General features: G+C 38.5%; 1 protein-coding gene across 5 annotated transcripts in view; it reads right to left on the bottom strand.

The window, feature by feature from the left end:
* Positions 1–6932: 6932 nt before the first annotated feature.
* The window catches only part of USPL1 (ubiquitin specific peptidase like 1), a 34324-nt gene continuing 17301 nt past the window's right edge, over positions 6933–23955 (bottom strand). For all 5 annotated transcript variants that reach the window (XM_002914755.4, XM_011219122.3, XM_011219123.3 and 2 more), the window contains 4 exons: positions 20566–20695; positions 17189–17314; positions 11365–11522; positions 6933–9383 (listed from right to left, as the gene is read on the bottom strand). In XM_002914755.4, the coding sequence (XP_002914801.1) occupies positions 7498–9383; positions 11365–11522; positions 17189–17314; positions 20566–20695 (2300 nt within the window). In that variant the 3' untranslated portion in view covers positions 6933–7497. The remainder of the gene's footprint in view (positions 9384–11364; positions 11523–17188; positions 17315–20565; positions 20696–23955) is intronic.

Below are 23955 nucleotides of genomic sequence, written 5' to 3'. Positions count from 1 at the left end.
TTCCCTCCTCTCGCTGGCTGTCTCTATCTCTGTCAAATAAATAAATAAAATCTTTAAAAAAAATTCACTCGAATAAATACTACAGAAGTGAAAATCTACAATGGATAGGACTCAACATAGAAGTGAAGTTGAAATATAGAATTTCTCCACTAATGAGCAGTCACGGAGACTCTTCACATAGCCAGTGGGGACATCCGTTTACAACTGCAAACGTTTTGTCATCCTGCTGAATTGGCCTGGTTTACATTGCCTTAGGGCTGGGGGAGCATCAACTATCTGGTGTATTGTAGAGACACTTGAACCTCCTCAGTATATTTAGATCACCTCTGCTTCCAAACCAGGTGGGAAGGCTGTCACAAAGAGAAGGCTGGCAAAAAGGTGCTTTATCAAACTATTAAGTGCCTAAAATAACCAAACAGAAAATGAGTTTTCATTTTGAGATCTGAAGTATTTCATAGGAGTTCCTTTTCTCTTGATGACCTCTTGCTTCTGTGGTTGTACTGAAACTCCTGACTATTGTATTTTAAACTTCTTCAGTACCAGATTTATGGTCACTTTAGCACTTGTGCTGTGTTGGAGAAGTCAATAAGCCCCTTTTCATGGATCTGCTTTAATTAGAAGCATTCTGGTGTGCCCTTCAGCCCCCCTTGCCTCTTCTGTGGCTTCCTGAGGAACACTGGTTGGGAAGAAGGTTGTGGAGCTCCTGGCGCCCAAAAGCAAAAGAGTCAGAAGGATAGTCACAGATAAGCTCCCTGAGCAGGCCTGTTTCAGAGCCAACCAACTATGAGTGGCCCTTGACCGGCACCCACAGGAGGAGCTGCCTCTGGAAACCGCGCAGAATGAAGTCACTAGTTAAACGTGACTTCCTTGGGATGCTTTTTTGGATCCCACCCTTCCTCCCATTCCTCCTCTGCCAAAACACATATCGATCAATGTTTTTTGGCCCCCAGGCTCTGTGTTTGGAGAAGCTGGTTCATTTTGTGTTTGCATTTGTGGTACCCAGCAAAACTCTAAATTAACTGAACTTACTGCAGTAATCATTTCACGATATATGTAAGTCCATCCATTATGCTGCACACCTTAAGCTTATGCAGTGATGCATGTCGGTTATATCTCAATACAACTGGAAGCAAACAAAAATAGAACCAAACTCTAATAAATCGTATCTTCCACTTTTCATAGGTGTTTCTGATTTGCAGACTGCATTATTGCGACATTAACTGGAAAAAAAAAAAACAGCTAAAAGGTAATAAACCTTCCTCCCAGCCTATTTTCTTCTGGAAAACTGGGATTTACACTGTTTAATTGGCATTCTGTAACTGAGCACCAAATTTCCCCCCACATAACCTCAGCTTACTACAGGAATTGAACATTTTTAAAATTTAATATGAAAAATAGCTGAATGGTGTACTGTGAATGGTTAAAGAACAGGAAGGGGATTCAGTAAATGGTGTTCAAATAAATTTACTATCAGGGGAGGAAAAGAAACAGTGCAACACATCAAAATACACTCCAAAAGAATTGAAGGTTCACGACCAAAAAAAAGAAGAAAAGAAATGTAGTTTCATCAGAAGATATATGTATATATTTGTATATATTGGGGGGGGGGTGGAAATGACCTTGCTAAATCATAATACCAAAAGGAAGGGACTATAAAATAATGTAAAATTTCTGCTAAACCATTAAAAATGGTCAACCAGAAACCAAAATTGCCACATGGCAGAGAAAAGTTTAATCCCTTTATAAAGAGCAGATATAAATGATCGAGACTCCGATTCAACCACCACAGGACGGAAGGGAGGCCCACAGTGCTCCTCGTGCTCCTTGTCCATATGCCTTTCCCCCAGTCTCCCTCTTCAAAAAACCCCCTCTCAAGAAGGGTGCCGCAGTTAGAACTCGTGATCCTGCCAGTCTCCTCTCCCAGAGCGAGCTCATCATAACCTGCAGTGTCACCCTGTGACCCCAAGCCTCCTGGGACATTCAACTCTAGATCTCATTTCTCCCAATCTTCCACTCCTATCCAGCACCTTAACCCACCTCCCAACCCCCGCCCCACTGCCAGTGTCCTCTGGGATGCATGGTCTGTCACTGACAGGCCCTCCCATGTCCTCGACTTCCTGAATACTGTCTTCCCTGCCCTGTGCTAATGAGCCTGTACATCTGCTGAAGAAACAGCTCCCTCGACAACCCTCTTGAGTGGTGACTGTCCTGTTCCTGGCTCCGTGTTGCTTTTTCAACCACTATTCCCCCATCTTCATTATAACCCTCCAGTGCCTTAGAACCACAAACCATTTGATTGAACTACCCACTTTGCTCCTTTCGCTGCCATCACCCATTTTTGTGGTCTTCTGCCTTTTCTTGAGGATTTAAGATCCTGGCTTACTGCAGCCATTTGAATGACTTTACCTTCCACAAAAACTATCCATACACCATCCTGGCCTCTTGATTTCTCTACTCACTTTTCATGGACTTCTCACCCAACCTTGGCCATGCATTTCCCTTGTTATACTTCAGACCGTGTCAACACCAGTACCTGCACTCTTCCCAAAAGCTAAATTTCAAGTGCTCTACATTCTAACCAGTTTACTTGCTCCACTAACCCCCCTCAGGCATTCTTGGATCCACCTCCAATCCACTGAGATCTGCCACCTCTTTTTAAATGCTCATCGTCTATCTTATGTCCCTACATCCTTCCTTATCCATCACTACCATCATTTTCCTTTCATAAAACCTTAATTCCTTTTCTCCTCTGTCCCATTTGCCTGGCAATACCTCTAACCTTGGATGAATCTAACTTCCTATCTACTCTTTCTGTCCTGAGCAGCGTATGTGATTGGAGAAAAAATAAACAAACATCTTGGCTCATCTCAGTTACATTTGTGGCCACAAACCTCTGGTGGTTTCTCAGCACTGCCTAGCAAGCTATGCTATGTCCCTGTTCAATTAGCTCTCAAGACTAAAAATTCTAATCTCTCCTCAATTTTCAACTCCTCTTCCCCTCATACTCTCCGCTGGTAATTTTACTATGACCCTGAGAAAATTAAAATGTGAACTTTCTCACTCTCTAATCATCACATCTCCTAATATCTGTATCCATATACTTTGTCCTCCCTAGTATTAAAATCAATTAACTCTTCCAGCTCCTAAGGTCACTCAGCCCCGGAGAAATCTACTCCTGCAACTGTCCCTCCTCTCATCTACACTATCCATAGGAGCTTCAGGTCCACACATACACATATTATGAGATCTCCCATCTTAAACACCTTAACAAAAACCTGGATCCCATATTCCCTCACCAGGAACCAGGTGAAGGTTTCAAAAGGATGGGTCTCTATCTGCACTTTCTCACCACTCCTTCTCTCCTGGGTCCACTTACACTTGTTGTCCTTGCTCCACTGAACTCAGTCCTCACCAGGTTACCAAGGACTTTCCAATTATCAAAGCCAATGGTCAATTCTCAGTCCCCACGTTACTCTACTTCTCCGCAGCATCTGACAGATCGGCGTCATTCCCTCCTTAAAAAAAGCTTCCTTCCCTTGATTTTCAGGACACCACACTCATCTGATCTTCCTCCCATGGCCCCTCGTGTTCCCCAGAGCTATTTTAACTCCCTAAATGACCCCATCATTGATTGTGACATTAAATATGATCCATGCTTTCCTAATTCCTAAATGAGAGTCTCTAGTGTCAGCCTCTCCTGAGCCCGAGTTGCAGATCCACCTTCATATTAAATTGTCGCCACTTGTAAGTCTAATAGGATAGGAGGAACCCTACATATCCAAAATTGAATGTTTTCCTTTAAGTTTTTTCCTTCCCAAGTCTGTCCTATCTCAGTAAATGGCATGACCCATCTCCTCAGGCAACAAAACCTGAAATTCCTTTCTGTCAAATATCCATCCAACCCTCTAAACCTATCTTGCTGCCTCTACTTTTGAAATGCTACAGTAACCTGGCTACTTTTCCACACCTCCACAGCTATCACCCTAAACTCTGGGGAGCCTGTAACAGACTACTGCTTCTATTTCCATTGGTTGTAGTAATTCTCCACACTTTGGTGATTCTTTTCAAACTGAGCCTAGGGGCGCCTGGGTGGCTTAGTTGGTTACGTGTCTGCCTTTGGCTCAGGTCATGACCCCAGGGTCCTGGGATCGAGTCCCACATCGGGCTCCTCAGGAATCCTGCTTCTCCCTCTGCATGCTGTTCCCTTGCTTATGCTCTGACAAATAAATCTTAAACTGAGACTAGATCTTGTTATGCCCTTACCTGAAACCTTTCAGTGGCTTCCATTATTCTCAACCATAAACAAGTTCTTCTCTATGGCCCACAAAACCACACAAAATCTCGCTTCTGCCAACCTCCTTAATCTCATGTTCTTTCCCTTTCTCACTTTCCTCAGCCGTACTGCCTTTTCCTTGTCCCCATTCTTGCGAAGGACCCTCGCTCCGCAGGACTTTTGTTCTTCCTGGAATGCCCTCCCTCCAGTCACATGGCCAAACTCCCTAACTTCACTACGTCCCTGCTCAGATGACACCCACTTCCAAGAAACCTAAGTGCATTCAATCTAAGAGTTCTCACATCTGCTCTTTTCCTCCATAGTATTTAGTGCTGACATTTATCTAGTCGACTCTCATTATTCAGATTCTGTATTTGTGATTTTGCCTACTTGCTAAGATCTATTTATATCTTAAAAATCAACTTACAGGGGCACCTGGGTGGCACAGTTTGCTGGACTTCAGACTCTTGGTCTCAGCTCAGGTCCTGATCGCCAGGTTGAGATGGGGCCCTGCGTCAGGCTTTACCCCCAGCGTGGAGTCTGCTTGACTCTCTGCCTCTTCCCATCCCTGCTCTCTAATAATCTTCAAAAAAAAAAAAAAAAGTTAACACGCTTTTGTGGTCATTATGGACACCCACAGAGTCGTCCAACATGTATGACCCCAGTTGAGGTCTAACAACTGAACACCCTTTTTGATTCAGCTCTCATACTATAAATACATGTTCTTTCTACGGCATATCTAGTGCCACATTTTTTGCTTTTTTGTGCTTTTGGTTGATTTCACTATTTAAAATGGCCCCCAAGTGTAGTGTTAAGTTCTGTCCGGTGTTCCTAAGCACAAGAAAGTTGTCATGTGCCTTACAGAAAAAAGTCATGTGTTAGATAAGCTTCATTTAGGCATGACTAATAGTGCTGTTGGCCTTGTATTCAATGGAAAGGAATGAATAATATGTATTACATAAGGTGTCTTTAAACAGAAGCACACAAAAAACAAGGTTATGTGTTGATCAGCTGGCGATAGTGTTGTGACCAGAGGCTCACAGGAACCTAACCTTGTATTTCCCCTAGGAGCAATGGTTCAGTATTTCATGTAATGCTCTTAGAAACTTTACAGAAAAGAAACACCACAAATAACAATCAACTCTCTCCTATGACCACTTAATATTATATATTTCCTTGTTTAGAAGGCAAGTTCCTCTAAGGGGCAAGAATTTTTTTTTTTTATTTTTTTTATTGCTTGATCTCTGAGGTTTACAAAATTGCTTGGTACTTAGCAGAAATCTAGAAATACTTAAATGATTGATTAATAACAAAGATGAACAAGCAATTCTTCAGAGAAACTCAATTGGCCAATAAAGTTATAGAAAAAGTTATACAAACATAAAACTTTATTAAATAAAGTTAACCTTTATTAAATTACCTCACTAGTAATCATAAAAATGTAAATAAAAACAGCCAAGGTTCTTTTTTCCACCCTCAATGCTACTACTTGGTGAGGGTTCAAGAAAGCCAATCATGCAATCATTAAGACTTTAAAATACATATCCTGTGACTCAGCAATTCCACTCCCAGAAAATAAGACCTTGGTCTGTGCAAAAACTTAACAAGAATAATTGCTGTGGCACAATTAATTAAAAAAAAAAAAAAACGGTACAAATCCCCTCAAAATCTAAAGACTGGTGGAACAATAACCCATACAATGTAATATGGCATAGCTATCCAAAAGCTGTTAAGACCATAAGATGGAAAAATGCTCATTAAACATTTTTAAAAAGATCGTACAAATAGATACCACAGACATTTTAGGGGCGCCTGGGTGGCTCAGTCATTAAGCATCTGCCTTGGGCTCAGGGCGTGGTCCGAGAGCCTTGGGATGGAGCCCCACATGAGGCTCCTCCGCTGGGAGCCTGCTTCTTCCTCTCCCACTTCCCCTGCTTGTGTTCCCTCTCTCACTGGCTGTCTGTCAAATTAAATCTTAAACACACACACACACACACACACACACACACACATTTTAAAAAGCCTACATGTAATTTTTAATAAGAAAATGTTTGTAGTACTTAGTACCACTAAATGTTAAGATGGATGATCCAAAATCTTCCTATTTTTCTGTATTTGCCCAGTCTCCCTGACAAGAAACACGCAGTACTTTTGTAATCAGAAAATAGGGGATGCGGGGGGCACTGGGAATAAATTGGACAAATCAATCATGGAGTGCTGAGTCCCTGGCAAAGTACTCTATCCCAAAACTGCCACCCTTAAAACCTTAGTAAGGATTCCTACTAACTCACATCACTACAGCTGTGGTGCTGTTGAAGCATCCAAACTTTAAATGAAAACTGACAGGTAAAACACATACCTCTAAGCACGGTAGTAAACATGCTCCTCAATCCCATATGTACACTTTACTAAGCTCGGTGCTGTTTATCTGTTAAATGCGATAAAAGTATCTCGCTCATAGAAATGTTGGGGTTTGAATGAATTAGTGTTTCATAGAAACTAGAACTGAACATATAGCAAGCCTAATAAGTACCTGGTTATTATTTTCTCCCAAAACAGAACTGTTGGTGACCCACTTTGCTTGCAGAAATACATGTGCTGGGAGAAAGAGGATATTTATGATAATGTGAACTCTTTGCATATCAACACAAACAGAGTATTTTCCTGTTAGAGACCATTTATTAATCACGTAACATTACTTAGAGTTCTAGTAACAAGGTTTCCTGTCATCTTCTGTAAGTAGAGAAGCTGTATGGGGGGAGTTTTATATTCCACAGCACTCCAAACTGGTATAATAAACAGGCTTAGAGTCTAGAATGATCACAGAACCATTACCAAAGAGTCACACATTCTATATTCCATATACAATGACATAAGTTTGTACAAACTCGTGTTTTTCCTGAACCAGTGTAACCAAAATCAAAATGTAGAAATTTAATGCACCCAACTAAAAAATGCCAGAAACTAGACACTAGTTTTCATTCTTAACATTCTGAAATCCTCCTTCCCCTACAATACAGAATGAAGCAAACAAGGAAAACCAATTCTTCATCATTTTAATTTGTAACAACAGATAACATGCTTTGTGAATAGAACCAAAGGTAAAACCTTCAGTAGCTTACATTTTGTTCATGACAAGGCCAGTGTGTAAACACTATTTAATAACATATTAAGTTTTTCCAAGAGCAGTAATAAATATTAAACTATAAAGAGATAACATGCACTCAACAACTCTCAAACAAATATTCATCAAAATGAGGTAAGTCTAACGTGTCATTTGCTAAAGAATTTAACGTTGAAGTGGAAAAAAACTCATCAAAAATATCAGTCTTCATGGAACTTTCCAAGTTCAATGTCCTAATGCAGACATTATTTGTCAGTGAGTCTGGCTGAACTTCACATTGATTTTTCTTGGTGGGGCTACAGTAATTATGGTCCTGTCTCAGATGTGTGTTTTGGGGAATATCATTTAATTCAGTAGACACTGGTGCTGGGATGTGGTTATCTCCCATTTCTAAATACCTAAAGTCAGCCTCCCCATTTTCTGAGTGCTCTGTTGAGACAACAGCTGTAGGAGACAATAATTCTGCTAAAATTTCTTCATGACTTTGACTACTGTATGGAACTGTGGTGCAACCAGATTTATTATCAGCAGTATCAATTTGATACTGTAGTTCTTTTAACAAGTCTTCTATCGATTCACAATCGTTTGGAGACCCACAGTGAGACACATGTTCTAAATTTTCACTTAGAAGTGTTCCTTTTTGGGGGGAAGACATAAGAGTAGCTAATTTCTTCTTTTTTGCCTTCAGTTTTTTAAGAAGTTTTAGACGAAGTTTATGAATCTGACCCTCAACTGAGTCTCCATGGTTTGCTGCAGAAACACCATTTTCTTTTACACAAGAATCATGACTGCGGTGAGCTCCATAAGAGGTGTTTTCACATTTCTTCAAAGCGTCTGAATCAGCAATAACATTAGTACATACATCAGAAGTCGTGCCACCAGATGATGGATGCCTTGACGGAGGGTTACTAACTGTAGGAGGCTTACCTGCACACCTACTGGCTTTCTTCGATGCCCGGTTAGCCTTTTGGTTTATGCCTTTTGTTTTAAAGCCAACAAAATTACTTGCCCCCTTAACTGAAGGCTGCAAATCAGTTACGGCGTTTCTATTATGAGCTGAAACACAAGGTGGCATAAAAGAAGCACCCTTGCTTAATAAGCCTTTAACCCAACTTCCTACAAATGGTTTCTTTGGAGTTTCTTTCAGAGATGGATTCTGTACTGACTTCGCCGTTATGGTCTGAGAAAATGCCACAGTTTCATTTTTTTTCAAATTAGATATCTGAGCTGTAACGGCTTGTTCTGGTTTTAATTTCTCCATTTTGGGTGAAAGAAACTGTTTTAATGGAGTGTCCTTCTTTAGGGCAACCGTACCCTCAACTTCTACGAGCTTTACTCCGTTTACAGGGTCAGTAGCATGAGTAGTATCCACAGGTTTAGTAATTACAGTGTCTTCTGTATTCGGCTGGGCCAACTGCATGTCTGCACCTACAATTTGAGATGGGAAGCTTAAATCCACGAACTGGTCTTGAGTAAGCTTTTCAAAACATGGAGCTGATACTAGAGAAGCAATTAGTGACTCTTGTGATTGCAAACTATTTGTTTTGCCAACTCCTGTATTTTCTGCCACAGGTTCATTTTCTAAGAGGAAACATTCAGAGTTAACCTGTATTTCTTCAAGCGTCAAAGATAAAATATTATCATCAACCAAACCTTCTGGACCTGAAAGTAAATGTCCATGAGCTACAGCTTCCCCCTGTGACAGAGTACGAGGTGCAACTGCCACACCAGTGGGGAGAGTTCTTGAGGACGGCTCAGCAGAGGAAGCATCACCCACAGAACACCATGTTGGAGAGGATGGTTTCTCATCACCGAAAGTAGGCTCATCATTAGTCTTTTTAAGTGGAAGGCAAGCAGATGCTTTATCTGTCGTTTGGGATGTTTTTCTTTCCCAAATAACAATATGTATCTCTGAAGCAAGAACTTCAAATCTCTCATGCCTTTCAGAACGTAGGCCTTTTAGGTCATCACATTCCAGCCAACTTCCTGGGGGATGAGGAAAGTTCAGTAAATCAGGTTAGACATTCAAAACCCACCAGCCTAGGTTCATTTTCTTCTGGCCATTTTAACCGCTATATCCCTGAATATCCACCAAAGGAAAACACTCAAGAACATGGTCTTATCCTTATGTCACCATTTTTCTCTGCCATGGTTAAAGTCCTTTTTTGCCTAATAAGCTATAGACTAACATCTAGAAATTTGAAAAACTGAGTTTTTACTCTTTCCTAAAATACCTACAAAAATCAAGACAGAAGTCTATTTAACCTTTGTGACTTAGAATACAGTGTATCACCCAATTTATCCAACAACATCAGAAAATGGATTCAATTTTTCCATACACATGAATTTTCAAGCTAAATGAAGCTGGTTACCCTCAAGTACCCACATTTGTTTCAATTCTTATTTTAATTCAATTATTCTTTTCTTTTTTTTTTTTTTTTGGTTAAGAAAACTTAGACTTTTTAGGTGTTTGCTTATTTTATTTCTGAGCTTCTATTTTCTCATTTGTCAAGTGAAAACGAAGTGATGGATTACAAGGGAAGAGGTTAACCTTCTCTACATACAAAAAAAACCCCAAAAACCATTCACTAAATTTATATGGACTCACCTACATAAACCACATGAATCTACTATTTCTTCTTCCATACCCATCAAAACTTAGAGACTCTTTTGTTTCCTTACGTCCATGGTTCACCACCACACATGCACATTAGAATTACTTGAGTCACATATGGGCCTAATCCCCAGAGATTGATTCAATGACAGGGGGGAGCCAAGACATTTTTATAAAGTAACCATGATTTTTTTATGTTGTCAGGGATGCAAACCATACAACCATCTAACCTACCTGAAGAGGATTTCAGATTCCCTGGAATGCAGTAAAAAATTAAAGTAAGTTGCTTTTTTATTTTTTGCTTATTATTGAGAACCACTTCCCCCCAAATTCTGAAGTAGTGTAAAACTTTAAGGTGATCGTATTTATAACGTGAGTTTCAGTTTGCAAAGTGCTTTTACAACACATTATTGTGTCATCCACCCAAACTATCCCCAAGAGGAAAATATCAAATACGAAAAGTGTCCAAACAATAGAAAAGAGAAAAATAAAAATATCAAAGAGACCCCTTACCAACAGCCTGATGTAACACTTTACTGGGCTGAGTGATCTTGTTTAAGACAAAGTGAACATTGTAAGAAAAACAAATTCAATATTAAACCATATTAGATAAACAGAAGGAAAAACTTAGCAAAAATTATGAGCTGTACTATTTAACCTTCTACTGAAAAGTTTATTTAAATAAAGGTTTATCTTGGATAACTAAATTATGGATTTCAGATAGTCTATTTCATAGTCCTAGAAATAAATAATGTTTACTTTTCTTTTTCTCAATTTTTCTAAGTAGGCTTAATGCCCAATATGGGACTTCAACTCATGACTCTGAGATCAAGAGTCACATGCTCTACTGAATGAGCCAGCCAGGCACCCAATAGATATTTACTTTTATTTATATTACTAACAACTGCAAACTAAGCAAAATTTGTTTTTGTCCTTTCTCAATGAAAAACCTTCAGTGCGATGCACTTTCTTTTTAAAAGAAGTACATATCTAAAAAAAAATCAAAATTGTCACCATTCATTTTTCTATACTGAACATGTATTACTCGTGGAGTAAAAGCAAACATACTGAGTGGGAAAAAACAAACTGTAACTCAACAGTATTATATGTCTCCTTGTCTGTCTAGAAAAGAAATATGCATATGCATGTGTATACCCATACATATACAAAGGAAAGACAGGAGTGATTCTAAACCAGAGTGACAGAAGAGAAGAGGGAGCAGAAGAATTAAAGGCAAGGACAAGAAGTGAGAGAAAAAAAAAAGGGTCAAGGCAAAGTTTGCCTTAAAAAAAAAAAATCTAGAGTTTGGCCTCCATGCCTATTATCACAAAAGAAAAAGGTTTAAATACTTACCATCCGCATCTAAAATCCATGTTATAAAATGATTATTTGCTTGGTACTGAATTACAGAAGTTATTTGATAAAGACAGCCTTCAAAATGAAATGAATAGTGCTGCAAGTCGTTATGTGGCAAGCCTTCCACAAAGTGCAACATGAATATGGGAGACACTCTGTGGGAGAGAAAGGCAAGTGAAGTCAAACAAATGTAATGCCCCGTGCCTGGTTATACAAAAGATGGTCTGAAGCAAGGAAGTCACACATAACACTTTCAAGGCTAACTGCACTAATTTTTCTTGAGAACCTCCAGATGTGTGCCTTAATTAGAAATGGAGAACTCACTCTATGAAGTATGTAACAGTAAACCCTTCTCAGAATGGTATCAGTGACAGTTGGAAGACATCATGCAATAAGGCTCTAACACAGACCATTAAACAAAAATTGCTCTGTAAGCCACAATGCTGCTTTGGCTTAAAGAAGATCTCTTGGTAACATGACTACTCTGTAAAATCACAGGGAAAAATCCAGACCTTTTAGAATTTTCTTGGTATCCAGAGCCCAAATAAATTACTTGTTATACAGTTAATATGTGAAACAAAATAACAAACCTAAAATAAACATTTAAAAACATTTAAAAACATTTATAAACATTTAAATAAACATTTCAAAAATCTCAACATGCTAATAATTTGGCCTATTTCACTGTTATCTCCAGAAGCAGAGCCGTCCATCAAAATCAAGCTTTTACTTAGGAAGTTTAATTTGTACCCAAAATAGAGAAGAAAATACAACATACTGGCTGATTTACTATAAACTTTAAGACATCCATAATTTCAAAAATACACTTTATCATTACAGAAACATACCAATAGAACATAGAACCTAATGATGGGCCTCAAATAACCAAATTTAACAAAGCTCTCAGGATTTAAGAAAAATGTTGAATATCTCTTTTCCCAATATTTAAACAGCTGTCAAACTTGCTTAGCTTATCAAAATTTATTCAGCTGAAATGAACTTGAATCAATGTCCAAAATGCAGATTATTCAGACTGACAAGGAATAATTAGTAAGTTATCTCTTGTCAATCACGTTAGAGGAGTAATCAAGTCTTCAAAATTTAAGTGCCTATAAATAAAAAGTCCTGCAAAACTGTCTATAATGCTAACCCCCTTTGTTTTTTATCATATCTGCTTAATTGACCTAAGATACCACTGATTATAACATATACCACTAGGAAAGAAAACTGCCAACTAAACTCTACCATGCCATCAATTCTTAGATGTACTCCCATTTAAAATGTTAACATGTGAAGAGTGTGCTTTTGAATCAATGATCCACAGTGAAGCTAGAGAGCTGTTCTCACAGCTGGATGGATATGCAGGGTTAGGCACCTGCATGACTAAGTACTAATACTAAATTCTCCTTGTCTCATATGATAGATACCTTTTCAAGATGTCTTCTGAGGCTAGTTACTAAAACATTCTCTTGTTGATCCCTACACTACGAAAACTACCCTGCCTTCTTTGTGTGAGTTAAATACAGAAAGTATTAAATAGGCAGCATTTCTTTCCTTAATGGCATACTTTAAAACTGGTACAACGTATAAAACGATGGCATCTGGGATTCAATCAAATAAAGCATATGCTCCTCACCCTATTCTAGTTCATTTTCTTCTCTGGGTCCCCTACACTCTAGTGTCCCCTAGAAGTCACAGGTTCCTCTTACCCATAATTCCAGCTTATCTCATATCCAGCCTCTCAGTTGAGGGTAGAACTTTACTCCTAGCTTGGCAATAGATTTTGTTTTCAGGCTTCTTCCTACCTGCGATGCCTGGCAAAGATGATGCTCAGAGCTGAGAGGATCAAGTTAGGTACTGACTCAGCCATAAAAAAATTGGATGGGACGCGTTAACAGAACTGGAACGAGAGTCACAAGAGATTTCAAGCCAAGATCCATTTGCATGGATCTCCCTAACTTTAGGTTTAAACTCCTCCTATTGTAAGAATCTACCCTCAGGAAAAGAAAGAAAACAGGAACTAGAGAAAGCAGCACACGGGAACTGTGCCAACTGCCCTGCTACCCACAGACGGCAGGGAAACACCAAATTCCTGTCCCACAAACAGCAGCCACAGTCTTGTGCAAATGGCCTGGAGGACGAGTGTGTTATTTTTATCCCAACTAATGTAACATAGTAACTTATATTTTAGAAAATGCTAATTTAACAATGTGCAAATGTATGTATTTCTGAACTGTAATAATGTAGGCTTTAGGCAAAAAAATCTGCAAATATCATTTTTTAAATCTCATTAAATTTTAGATCTAATTACATCACTGAACGATTTCCTATTTCAGATTCTATGACAAAAAATGAAATATATGAGTAAAATCAGATGTAATTAAAATAATTAGAATTGGTTCGTATTAATTATAAACAAAATACTTCAGAAATATTCAACTGTTCATCAAAGGTTTACAACTGTATTCTTTGGAGGTGAGGTAATGTTTAAGTATCTCATAAAGTAATAAAGCATTTTCTGACACACAATGAAGATTTAAATTAAGAAACATAATTTTAGGGGCGCCTGGGTGGCTCAGTCATTAAGCGTCTGCCTTCAGCTCAGGGCATGATCCCAGGGTCCTGGGATCGAGCCCCATCAGGCTCCCTGCTGAGGGCCTGCTTCTTCCTCTCCCACTCCCCCTGCTTGTGTTCCCTCTCTCGCTGGCTGTCTGTCAAATAAATAAATAAAATCTTAAAAAAAAAAAAAAAAAAGAAACATAATTTGAACTATTTTATATAGCAGTACTCCATCCAAACTTTTGAATGGGATGGTTTAGTTTATCTGCTTGGAAGAGAGTCTCAAAATCATTACATTTAATGATACTTTGATGACACTTTAATAAGGCCTATAAGCACAGAACAGAAACATCTGATTTCTCTTCCTACTTTTCCCCTAACATTTACTCTTAGGCTCAGGTCATGATCCCAGGGTCCTGGGCTCGAGTCCCATGTCAGGCTCCTTGCCCTGCTTGTGCCTCTCCCTCTCTCTCTGACAAATAAAATCTTAAAAAAAAAACAAACAAAAATAAAAACAAAAACAAGGTTTAAATAAATAAACTTTTCAAATGACAATCCAAGATAGTGTGTGACTGGACTCCTAGAGGTGATCATGGCAGTAATGAGGTTCATTTTAGGAGTTTCTGAAGTAAAATTAAATCAGATTCTAAGTTGGTACTCCACGTCACCATGCTCTGAATGTAATTCCTAAATAATTTACTTAAAGTAGCAGATCTGAACTTGATAGATCTCATTCATCTGATTTATCAATGGCCTCTTTCTAATGGGAACATATTAGAGATGTGGATTGCCTGAGACAAGGTGTTCGGGGAACTTACAACACTACTAGTTTTTAGAATGCTGTAAGGTTGAATTATGCATATCATGATGGACCTAATTACTTTTAAGTTATCCTCAAAAACTATATTAAATTTGTTTCTAAATTCCATTAGACATCAACAAATCAAGAACATGAATTTCAAAGTAAAAACTACAGAGGACTTTATAAAAATCTTGTCATTTAAAATTTAAGTGAAATCTCACATACTAGTTCAATTTACTTTTGAATACAGTAAATGTCCAAACTATAAATTCTGCTTATAAATTAGCCCATTAGTACTCTAAACACATTTCACACTGAAACACTTATATCTAACGGATACACTGCCAGATCAGAGCATGAATCTTTAATGTAAGTAAAGCAACATATTTGTGTAATTAAAAATTTTATGTTGCAAAGCGACCAATTAACAGATCAAACGAAATAGTAGTATAAGTTTATCTTCAATGCTGGGCTTGAGAAAAAGCAGGTTTAACAGTTAGATGAAATTACATACACCAGGAAGTCTCAAGCAATCCAACTGTCCAGTACAAGATGGCAGATACTCACATCTTGCTACCCTTCTACCTCTTTCTCATCAAGGACAGGGCTTCAACAAAAAAAAAAGGCTCCCACAACACTCCGATCTCAAAGTTTGAAACCCCAGATAGCCAAGAAAGACTATGGCCTTCAGCTTAAAGTTACCTCCTCTTCCTTTCCACTCAAATGATCCAAATGATAGTGAATGACCCCCCCCCCAAAAAAAACCACGGTAAATAAACCAAAAGGACCAACAAGGGAAAGGAGACATAAACAAATAAGAAAAAAACAAATATTCTGAAGGCAAAAAACAAAAGGGAAAGTGGTAACTTAGCAGAATGGATGAAGTGATGACATGAGTGCTATGGAGTGGGCACACTGATGAGAAGAACTTATGTACCCCACAGAACCCCTAAAAGACTCAATACTGACTAGTGACAGATGTTGAAGAATGCAGGGGTAAGGTCCTGAGCTAAAAACTAGGATAGTGACAGAAAGAGTGTATGAAGAGCATACTCCCATGCACCAGGCCCAGAGAGGAACCAGTAAAAACAGAAACACTGGAGCAGAAGGATGGAAGATGGCCGAAGGAAGTTTTCTAGGAAAAAAAGTGGGGGTGAGGGGAAGAGGAGGATTAAAAAATTGTGAAACATTTAAGTGTTTGGAAAATTTATTGATGGGTGTTTGAAGAATCTGGAAAATATTCACAATGCATACATAAAGCAAATGAAAACAGAAGGAAATTAGTAATTTCAGAAAAAATGAAGTTATAAAAGAAATGAAACATAACCATGTATACTGCTTGGCTGGAAAGGGAATATATGTATATTCATAATAATAAACAATGAGTATTGATTTAACAAAAAATGTAATCCTATAGGAAGGATGACAGGGAGTGGTTATACAGAAATGGGTCCCAGTGTTGGTGTCAGAGCCCCAGTCCTCAAATACTGTTAACAGGAGAAGACTATATAAAGGTGGAATAAGCACACGGTTCTGAATTGTCAAAGTAAATACTACCTTAAAGGTGTAAAGTAGGTGCTTAAAGAAGAGGAGGTAGGAGGGGCTCTTTTTCCTTCTAAGTCGGGCACTATTAGATTAACTGAGAATTTATTACTTGGATGAAAACTAACCTTTAGTAAAGATTGAGTCTTCCTGGTACATCCTCCAAGGGCCATCAGAAAAGGTAAGAAAAGGTTAATGTACCTGGTTCTTTATGACACCAAATTATACCTCCAAACATTTCTCTACTGTGGAGTCAGAGGTGAGGGCGACTTAACTCGGGTTACAGAGGATGTGTAAGTGCGTGAGTGTATTAACTAACAAAAGAGAGACAGACACCTGCAAGTGAGACTGACCCGGGTTTAAAAGATGGGGCTTCTGGTAGCAATTTTGGAACAAGATAATTCTGACCAGTGGTCCCAACTGAGGACAAATAGAAAAGCTGGAAAAAAAAATAAAAACACATCTGCTCAAAGGCAGCAGAAAGCTTACAGGAGGATGAAGAATTAGCAGCTCAAGTTCCGGGAGAAGATGGGAATTCAGATGAGCCTGTGGTTCATTTTGAGTCAACCTAGTTCTTGAAACTAGATTAAGGAGATCTCAGAATTCTAGTGACGCTAGGTAGTTGGCAGAGGAAAGAAAAACTGAAGATTAATACCCTTAAAGGGAGAAAAAAGGCAAAAGAAGGAATGGCACCAGTAGAGCGGGGTCAGACGATCACCCGACACAGGTCTTCAGCAGTATTTTGTCTGCGACAGTTTGCTTACTGGCCAGAGTTCTTGATAGAGGTGCATTTTGGCAATTCATAGCTACGTTACTTAACTCAAACTTTTGAAAAGTAGGTTGTAGTCATCACTTCAATTCTACACGTTAAATCCACTTTCACTTTGTTCCAAAAAGAGTAAGGCAATTTTAACTCACTTTTCCAATACCATTTTTCTTCTCTGTGACTTACTGCTGCAACTGTTACATGGACCAAAATGGGCAGCATTAAGTGGGTGCCACTCAGGGATGACATTTGTAAAAGTGACCAGATTCTTCGTATGTCTGCAAAAAAAGAAGATATAACTTAAATTCATTTACATCAATTTAAAATCAATGCCTAAACCTCGGTTTGTTTATTCGTACTTTCCTATTTCCCCCATGTAATATACCAATGTTCCTTCCAAACCACAGTAAAGTTCTCTGAGAAGACTCTTCACCATAATTATGTGTATTTTTTTGGTTGTGAGATGAAGAAAATGTTCAAAGCAGGGTTTCTCAAAAGCAACACCACTGACATTTTACACCGGGTAATTCTTTGCTGTGAGGCATCTGTCCTATGCACGGAGAACGTTCAGCACCACCCATAGCCTCCACCCACTAGATGCCACTAACAGCCCCAAGTGTAGCAACCGTTAGCTCCAAACACTGCTAAATGTCCCATGAGGTGCAAAACTGGCTCTGGTTGAGAACCACTGTTTCCAAATTTATTAAGAGCTCACCCTTACTTACAAAACTCACAATCTGGCTATCCATATTGACAACCAAAAACGAAAAAAGGCATTTCCAAATATATAATCAGGAATACATACAATTCAATTTTCTTGATCTTTAAAAAATTAGAACACCAGTTGTGAAATAATTTTGTTTTCAAAGGTTAGAGAAGTTCTAAATTTGCACTTTAGCCTAAATACTTGACAGCAACAGGCACCTAAAAAGATGATATTTAAAGAGGTACACTACATCTCAACTGGATTCACTTTAGTAATACCTTTAAAAGAGCAATTAATTACCTAAGAGATACCAGCTTTTTCCCTAAACAGTAACAAATATTGTTCAATCATAAGTGAGATAAGCACAGGCTGTTACAAATACCAGTTCTCAGGGAAGCTAACATGTTAAAAGCAAAGTAGCATAAAGTTATTACTAAAATTGAATGACTTAGTTCTACTGAATTCTTCCTTCTCACAGATGACTGCTGAGTAAAGGCTCCTATATTTTAGTCTCTAAAAAGGCGTTTGTTTCAGCAAACAAATGTTAATGCTCCCCATAAGACAGCGAACGTTTCTGAGCACTTACAATGTGCAAAAGCAGGGCGCTGTGCTAAGCACTCGCCTCCCAAACAACCCTAAGTGGCAGGTACTATTCTTCTCCCCATTTTACAGATGAGGGAAGTGAAATACAGAGCGCACAGAAGATGATAAATGACAGACCTGAAATTTGAATCCAGGGAGTCTGACTCCAAACACATGTTTTTAAACTGCCTCCAAAATATACCTTGTAAATCAAGTATAATATCTTCAACTGGCCCTAAAAACAGCAGCACAAAACCATGAGTTTGCTGGATATTCTCCCATTAGATTTACTGGAAATGTTTTAAACTATGATATATACTAAGATGTACTTAATAAAATGGCACTTCATTTTAGCTTTACCTCTAATTCCTTATTTTTAGAACAAAGGAATTAAAAAAAAAAAAAAGCAAACCCAAATGCCAATGGCTTCTTTCCCTTGAACCCTCAGAGTTTTTTATATACACCTCCAAAATGCACTGAATGTTCTGCATTCAAAGTAACTTAATGCAACCAACAGATTAAAAATAATTACTAAGTCACTGGCCCTCAATTATGTGTTTATATGTTATCTCCCTAACTAACTAGTCTGAATTTGGCCAGGATAAAGATTATTTTTCTGTTGCGTTCCTGGCACATAAAATATACTCAATGAAAAGCTGTCAAACAACTCAGATGTGGATTTTGGAAAAGCTATAATTAAGCTGATTTTAATCATCAAGCTTGTTTATATTATTTAAAATCCAGGTGGTAATTAAGGAGTATACCACAGTGAGCAGGAAAGTCTGAGGTCAGGAAACCTCAGCTTGAATTTTATCACTTAGTAGTATATCACCTTGGACCTTGTCTACTTATTTAACCCCTTTCAAGGTTCACTTTCCACATCTGTCAAATGAGGAGAAAAATCAGATAATTTATATAAATCAATGATAGAAGACCAGGAAATAAATACTCATTCTTATATTCACAGAAAATTTAAGTTCTAGAGGAGAGTGAAACGCTTATTCTTACTCTGTTCTAATACTTTTCAGTTAACTGGTTTAAAAAAAAAAAAAGTTTTCTGGTTTTGTTGCTTATATTTCCTAAAAACATTCTCTCATACTTGACTCTCCTTGACTGACCCCTACATACCAAAAATCATCTCAATTTAGATAATGAATATCTAAGCAATAGTTTTCTCTTACATTTTTATTTAATAATTTTAAGAGACTCCAACTTTTCTAATTTGCTAGTAGGTTAGAGAAGAAGAAAGGACTGATCTGTATTATAGTAATTTCAATAAATGACCAACAGAACCAGTTTGGTCATCTTTTTAACTGCCAGCCAGCAACTTTCTCTGTGTGATGAAAACTTTCTCTGACTCCTCTTCCAAAATCTACTCTCTATTATGTGGTCAGTGTAAGGAAGCAAAAGAAATCTGCTGCTGCTTTCTTCTCCGTGGTTCTTCCCAAGTACCAATCTCAGGGCATAAACTGTGTCAATCATGATCCCTCTAATCCTCACCTAAGGGCATCAGGGAGTTAGAAAGTAGGCTGAGACCGCTCATGTGCAAGAGGGTTCTGGCGGTGGCTGGTCTCTCATGGAGGAATGGGAGAGCCTAAGTTACTTCTTGCCACTGCTGCCAGAATCTGGGAGCCTCAAATCAGTTTCCATGATGTTAAAAACATAACCAAACAAAACCCCTAGTTGCTAACAGAGGAATAAACAAAACACATATCATTTCAAGGAATTCTAAGAAATACTCTTTTTCAGCAGGGAATCCAGAGGGGGAGCTATGAGGGGAATATACTATTCTTAACATTTGTCCCCATTTCCTGAAGAACTTCTTAAGAAAACTCCTACTAACTAATAATCCAGCAAACATTTTTTATTCTTCCAGTTTAACAAAGCAAGCAAATTGTAGTTTCTGGAGCTCAAATTTATGCAGTGCCACAAGTGGAAGCAAGTTTTGTTCAAATTTTATTATTTGGAACCATTTTCAACAAAATACGTTCATTTAAAAAAAAAAAAGAGGGGCGCCTGGGTGGCACAGCGGTTAAAGCGTCTGCCTTCGGCTCAGGGCGTGATCCCAGCGTTCTGGGATCGAGCCCCACATCAGGCTCTTCTGCTATGAGCCTGCTTCTTCCTCTCCCACTCCCCCTGCTTGTGTTCCCTCTCTCGCTGGCTGTCTCTATCTCTGTCGAATAAATAAATAAAATCTTTAAAAAAAATAAAAAAAAAGAAAAAAAAAAAAGAAAAACTAACCTATTTTGATACGTGTGTCCACACTGCGAACATTCAAAGTTCCAAGAGAAAGAATACATGAAGAGCTTTTCAATGAGGGGTTCCATTTTTAAGAGCAGGGGAAGGGCGAACACGGGGCTTTCCATATCACCTTCAAAAAGAAAAGGGAAAATTATTGCTCATTAACTGAAAAAAGTGAAACAAAATTATTAACTGTTATCTTTTCCCACTATATTTACAGTATGAATAGATGTGAAAATATATGAATATATAGACAGAGAAAGTTATTCACAGTTGGGCAAGGGGAAGTTTTTTTTTGTTTGTTTGTTTTATTTTTAAGAGAAAGAGTGCATGCACAAGGAAGGGAGGGGCAGAGGGAGAGGGACAGAGAGAATCTCAAGCAGACTCTCGCTTAGCAAGGAACCTGATGCAGGGCTTGATCTCACAAACCCTGAGGATCATGACCTGAGCTGAAATCAAGAGTCATACACTTAACAAACTGAGCCACCCAGCCTAAGGGAAGTTTTTAAAGCATTTTTCTAAAAATGTCCATCATAAAGATTTAATTATCACTTCAGTCCCTGTTTTTCATTTTTCTTGTTAGACACTTACGAAAATGTTTTAAGGACAAAAGACCCATACTATCTCATCTTTTTTAGCTTTTCTCTGGGGAAAAAAAAAAAATCCTCAAAGCTGTAACAGCCCTAGGGTATAAAACAAAATTATAATACAGCATTATAAAAATTATAATAAAGTGGGGCGCCTGGGTGGCACAGCGGTTAAGCGTCTGCCTTCGGCTCAGGGCGTGATCCCGGCATTGTGGGATAGCCCCACATCAGGCTCCTCCGCTATGAGCCTGCTTCTTCCTCTCCCACTCCCCCCTGCTTGTGTTCCCTCTCTCGCTGGCTGTCTCTATCTCTGTCAAATAAATAAAATCTTTTAAAAAAATTATAATAAAGTACTATAAAAACAAAATAAAAATAAATAAATAGTTCACCACAAATATTAAAAATAACATATCCAGTTTAACACTGTAGAATGATGTCAGAGGTAGACAAAACCATTCAAAAGCCATTTCTAGTCCGACTCTCTTGTTCTACTTGTGGAGAGGACATGATACACAGGGTTAAAGGGCCAGCCGCAAATCTCCCCACTCTTCATCTACCACTCTTCTTAAAATCTTTTAGTCTCATCTTTCTTTTTTTTTTTTTTTTAAGATTTTATTTATTTATTTGACAGAGATAGAGACAGCCAGCGAGAGAGGGAACACAAGCAGGGGGAGTGGGAGAGGAAGAAGCAGGCTCATAGCGGAGGAGCCCAATGTGGAGCTCGATCCCATAACGCCGGGATCACGCCCTGAGCCGAAGGCAGACGCTCAACCGCTGTGCCATCCAGGCGCCCCTAGTCTTATCTTTCAACAATTAAAATTAGGGGTGCCTGGGTGGCCGAGTTTCAGGTTGAACGTTGGCTCTTGATGTTGGTTCAGGCTGTGATCTCGGGGTGTGAAACAGCCCCTCATTGGGCTCCGAGCTCAGTGGGGCGTCTGCTTGAGATCCTCCCGCTCTCCCTCTCCCCCTCCCTCCACTCTCTCTCAAATAAATCATCTCTAAAAAAAAAAACCAATTAAAATTAAGCTTCAATGGCTTTAAGACTAGAAAAGATCTGATTCCTAGTGTCATTAAAACAAAAACTGAACAGTGAATCCAGTCATCTAGTTTTGAGATCAACAGGCAAATTAAACAGTAGGATTTACATTCTCCTCTTAACACTTGTTCTCCAAATGGTTTCTCACCTTTCTGTCCTCAGGGGAGCTTAGATGCTGCCGTACTGATTCAGCCCTAGAAAGAATCGGAATCCTTCCCTCCCCTGCCTCTCCTGGGACAGTCTCACTTTCTTGGTCCAGTTCACCCCCTAGCCTAGAGAGACAGTAGCCTGGAACAACAGTAGCCTGGAACGCGGCCACCAAGCGTCACCTTGGCACAACCCATCGGCAGAGCAGGAGGTGTTACTGCCTAAGCACACTCTATAAATACCAGTAGTTACAAAGGCTATTTTAACAGTCACCTTTGTGGTACAGTCCCACCACTACTTTTGTACAAAAATAAAAATCAAAATAAAATATTTTTTGTAAATAGAAATAAATACAAATCAGTCTCCCAAACAGGAACACACAGCATCACCAGCACGTAAACTGCATGAACAGGCAGCATGAACAGCGCATAGTACAAGCAGAAGTTCATAAGAGTTACTAGCATTTAAATCTTACTCCACCGTAACTAAATCTTAATCAAAAAGTAAATAATTTACACTTCATAATGACAACACAGAATCTTCAGGTCTAAAACTATGTAAAGTTCTCAGTGAATCAAAATATCATGAAGGAAAAAAATACCAAAGAAGAGCACAAAACACACTTTTAAGTTATACGTGTACTGATCAGTTTAGGGAATTTATATAGTTCCTAATTGATCTTAATTATTTTTCCTTTGTTTACAAATTTTATGGGTATTAACCATAAAGCACCCACCAGAGAACATATAATACCAATTCATTCCAATTTTTATAACCTCCTGTTGAAATCAGTTAAGTGGTTTCTTTGCCTCTAGTATCTTCACCCCAAGCCTACCCAACTACCTAGTTTGCGTATTTCCCTAAAAATACCATCATCTGCCATGATACAAATCTTTCGGTAACTCTTTGCTGTCTAGTCAAGTCTTCTCTTCTGTTAATTGCTTGTTAATGTTTTCTGGCCACTTTCTATCATGCTGTCCTTTTTTTAAACTGGTGTACAGAAATCTTTACCAGATAACCAGGAAATTATTTCTTTGTTCTATCTTTGCCCAGAGATTTCAAACTTCAATGTGATCCTATCTACCACTATTTTATGTACCTTATTTAAGAAATTCTTCTCCACTGAGTGGTAAAATATTCACCCATATTTTGTCCCTAAGTTCTATAATTCTGCTTTTCCATGTTTAGGTCTTTAAATATTAGGCTGAAGTTACTTCTGATTAGTGTCAAGTAGGGATCCAAGCCCCCCCACCCCCCAGGTCTCAGGAAGCAACTGTCCCAGCACCGTTTAATAGACAGCCTTTCTTTTCCCCACTTACCTGCATCACCACCTCTGTCACACGGTATGACCTAAGCAAAAAGGGAGGGTTTTCATCTGGACTCTCTCTCTATTCTGTTCTACTGGTCTGTGTATCCTTACACTGGTACGCATATCTCAAAGACTAAATTATTCTTTAAAATTACATAAATAAGTACAAACCAAAACAGTATTAACTTTTTCCTTTAAAAAATTAGACATTAGAGAGAAAGAAAAAACTAAATTGAAGAGAGCAATTACCTTTGTGGGGAAGTAAGGAAGAACTGAATTAGAGTATAAAGGGGGCTTCATGTGTATTTGTA

This window comes from Ailuropoda melanoleuca, chromosome 7, assembly GCF_002007445.2.
Source record: "Ailuropoda melanoleuca isolate Jingjing chromosome 7, ASM200744v2, whole genome shotgun sequence".
In the NCBI taxonomy this organism is placed as follows: Eukaryota; Metazoa; Chordata; class Mammalia; order Carnivora; family Ursidae; genus Ailuropoda; species Ailuropoda melanoleuca.
Note: the sequence above shows the minus strand (reverse complement) of the source record. Positions and strands in the feature narration are given on the sequence as shown.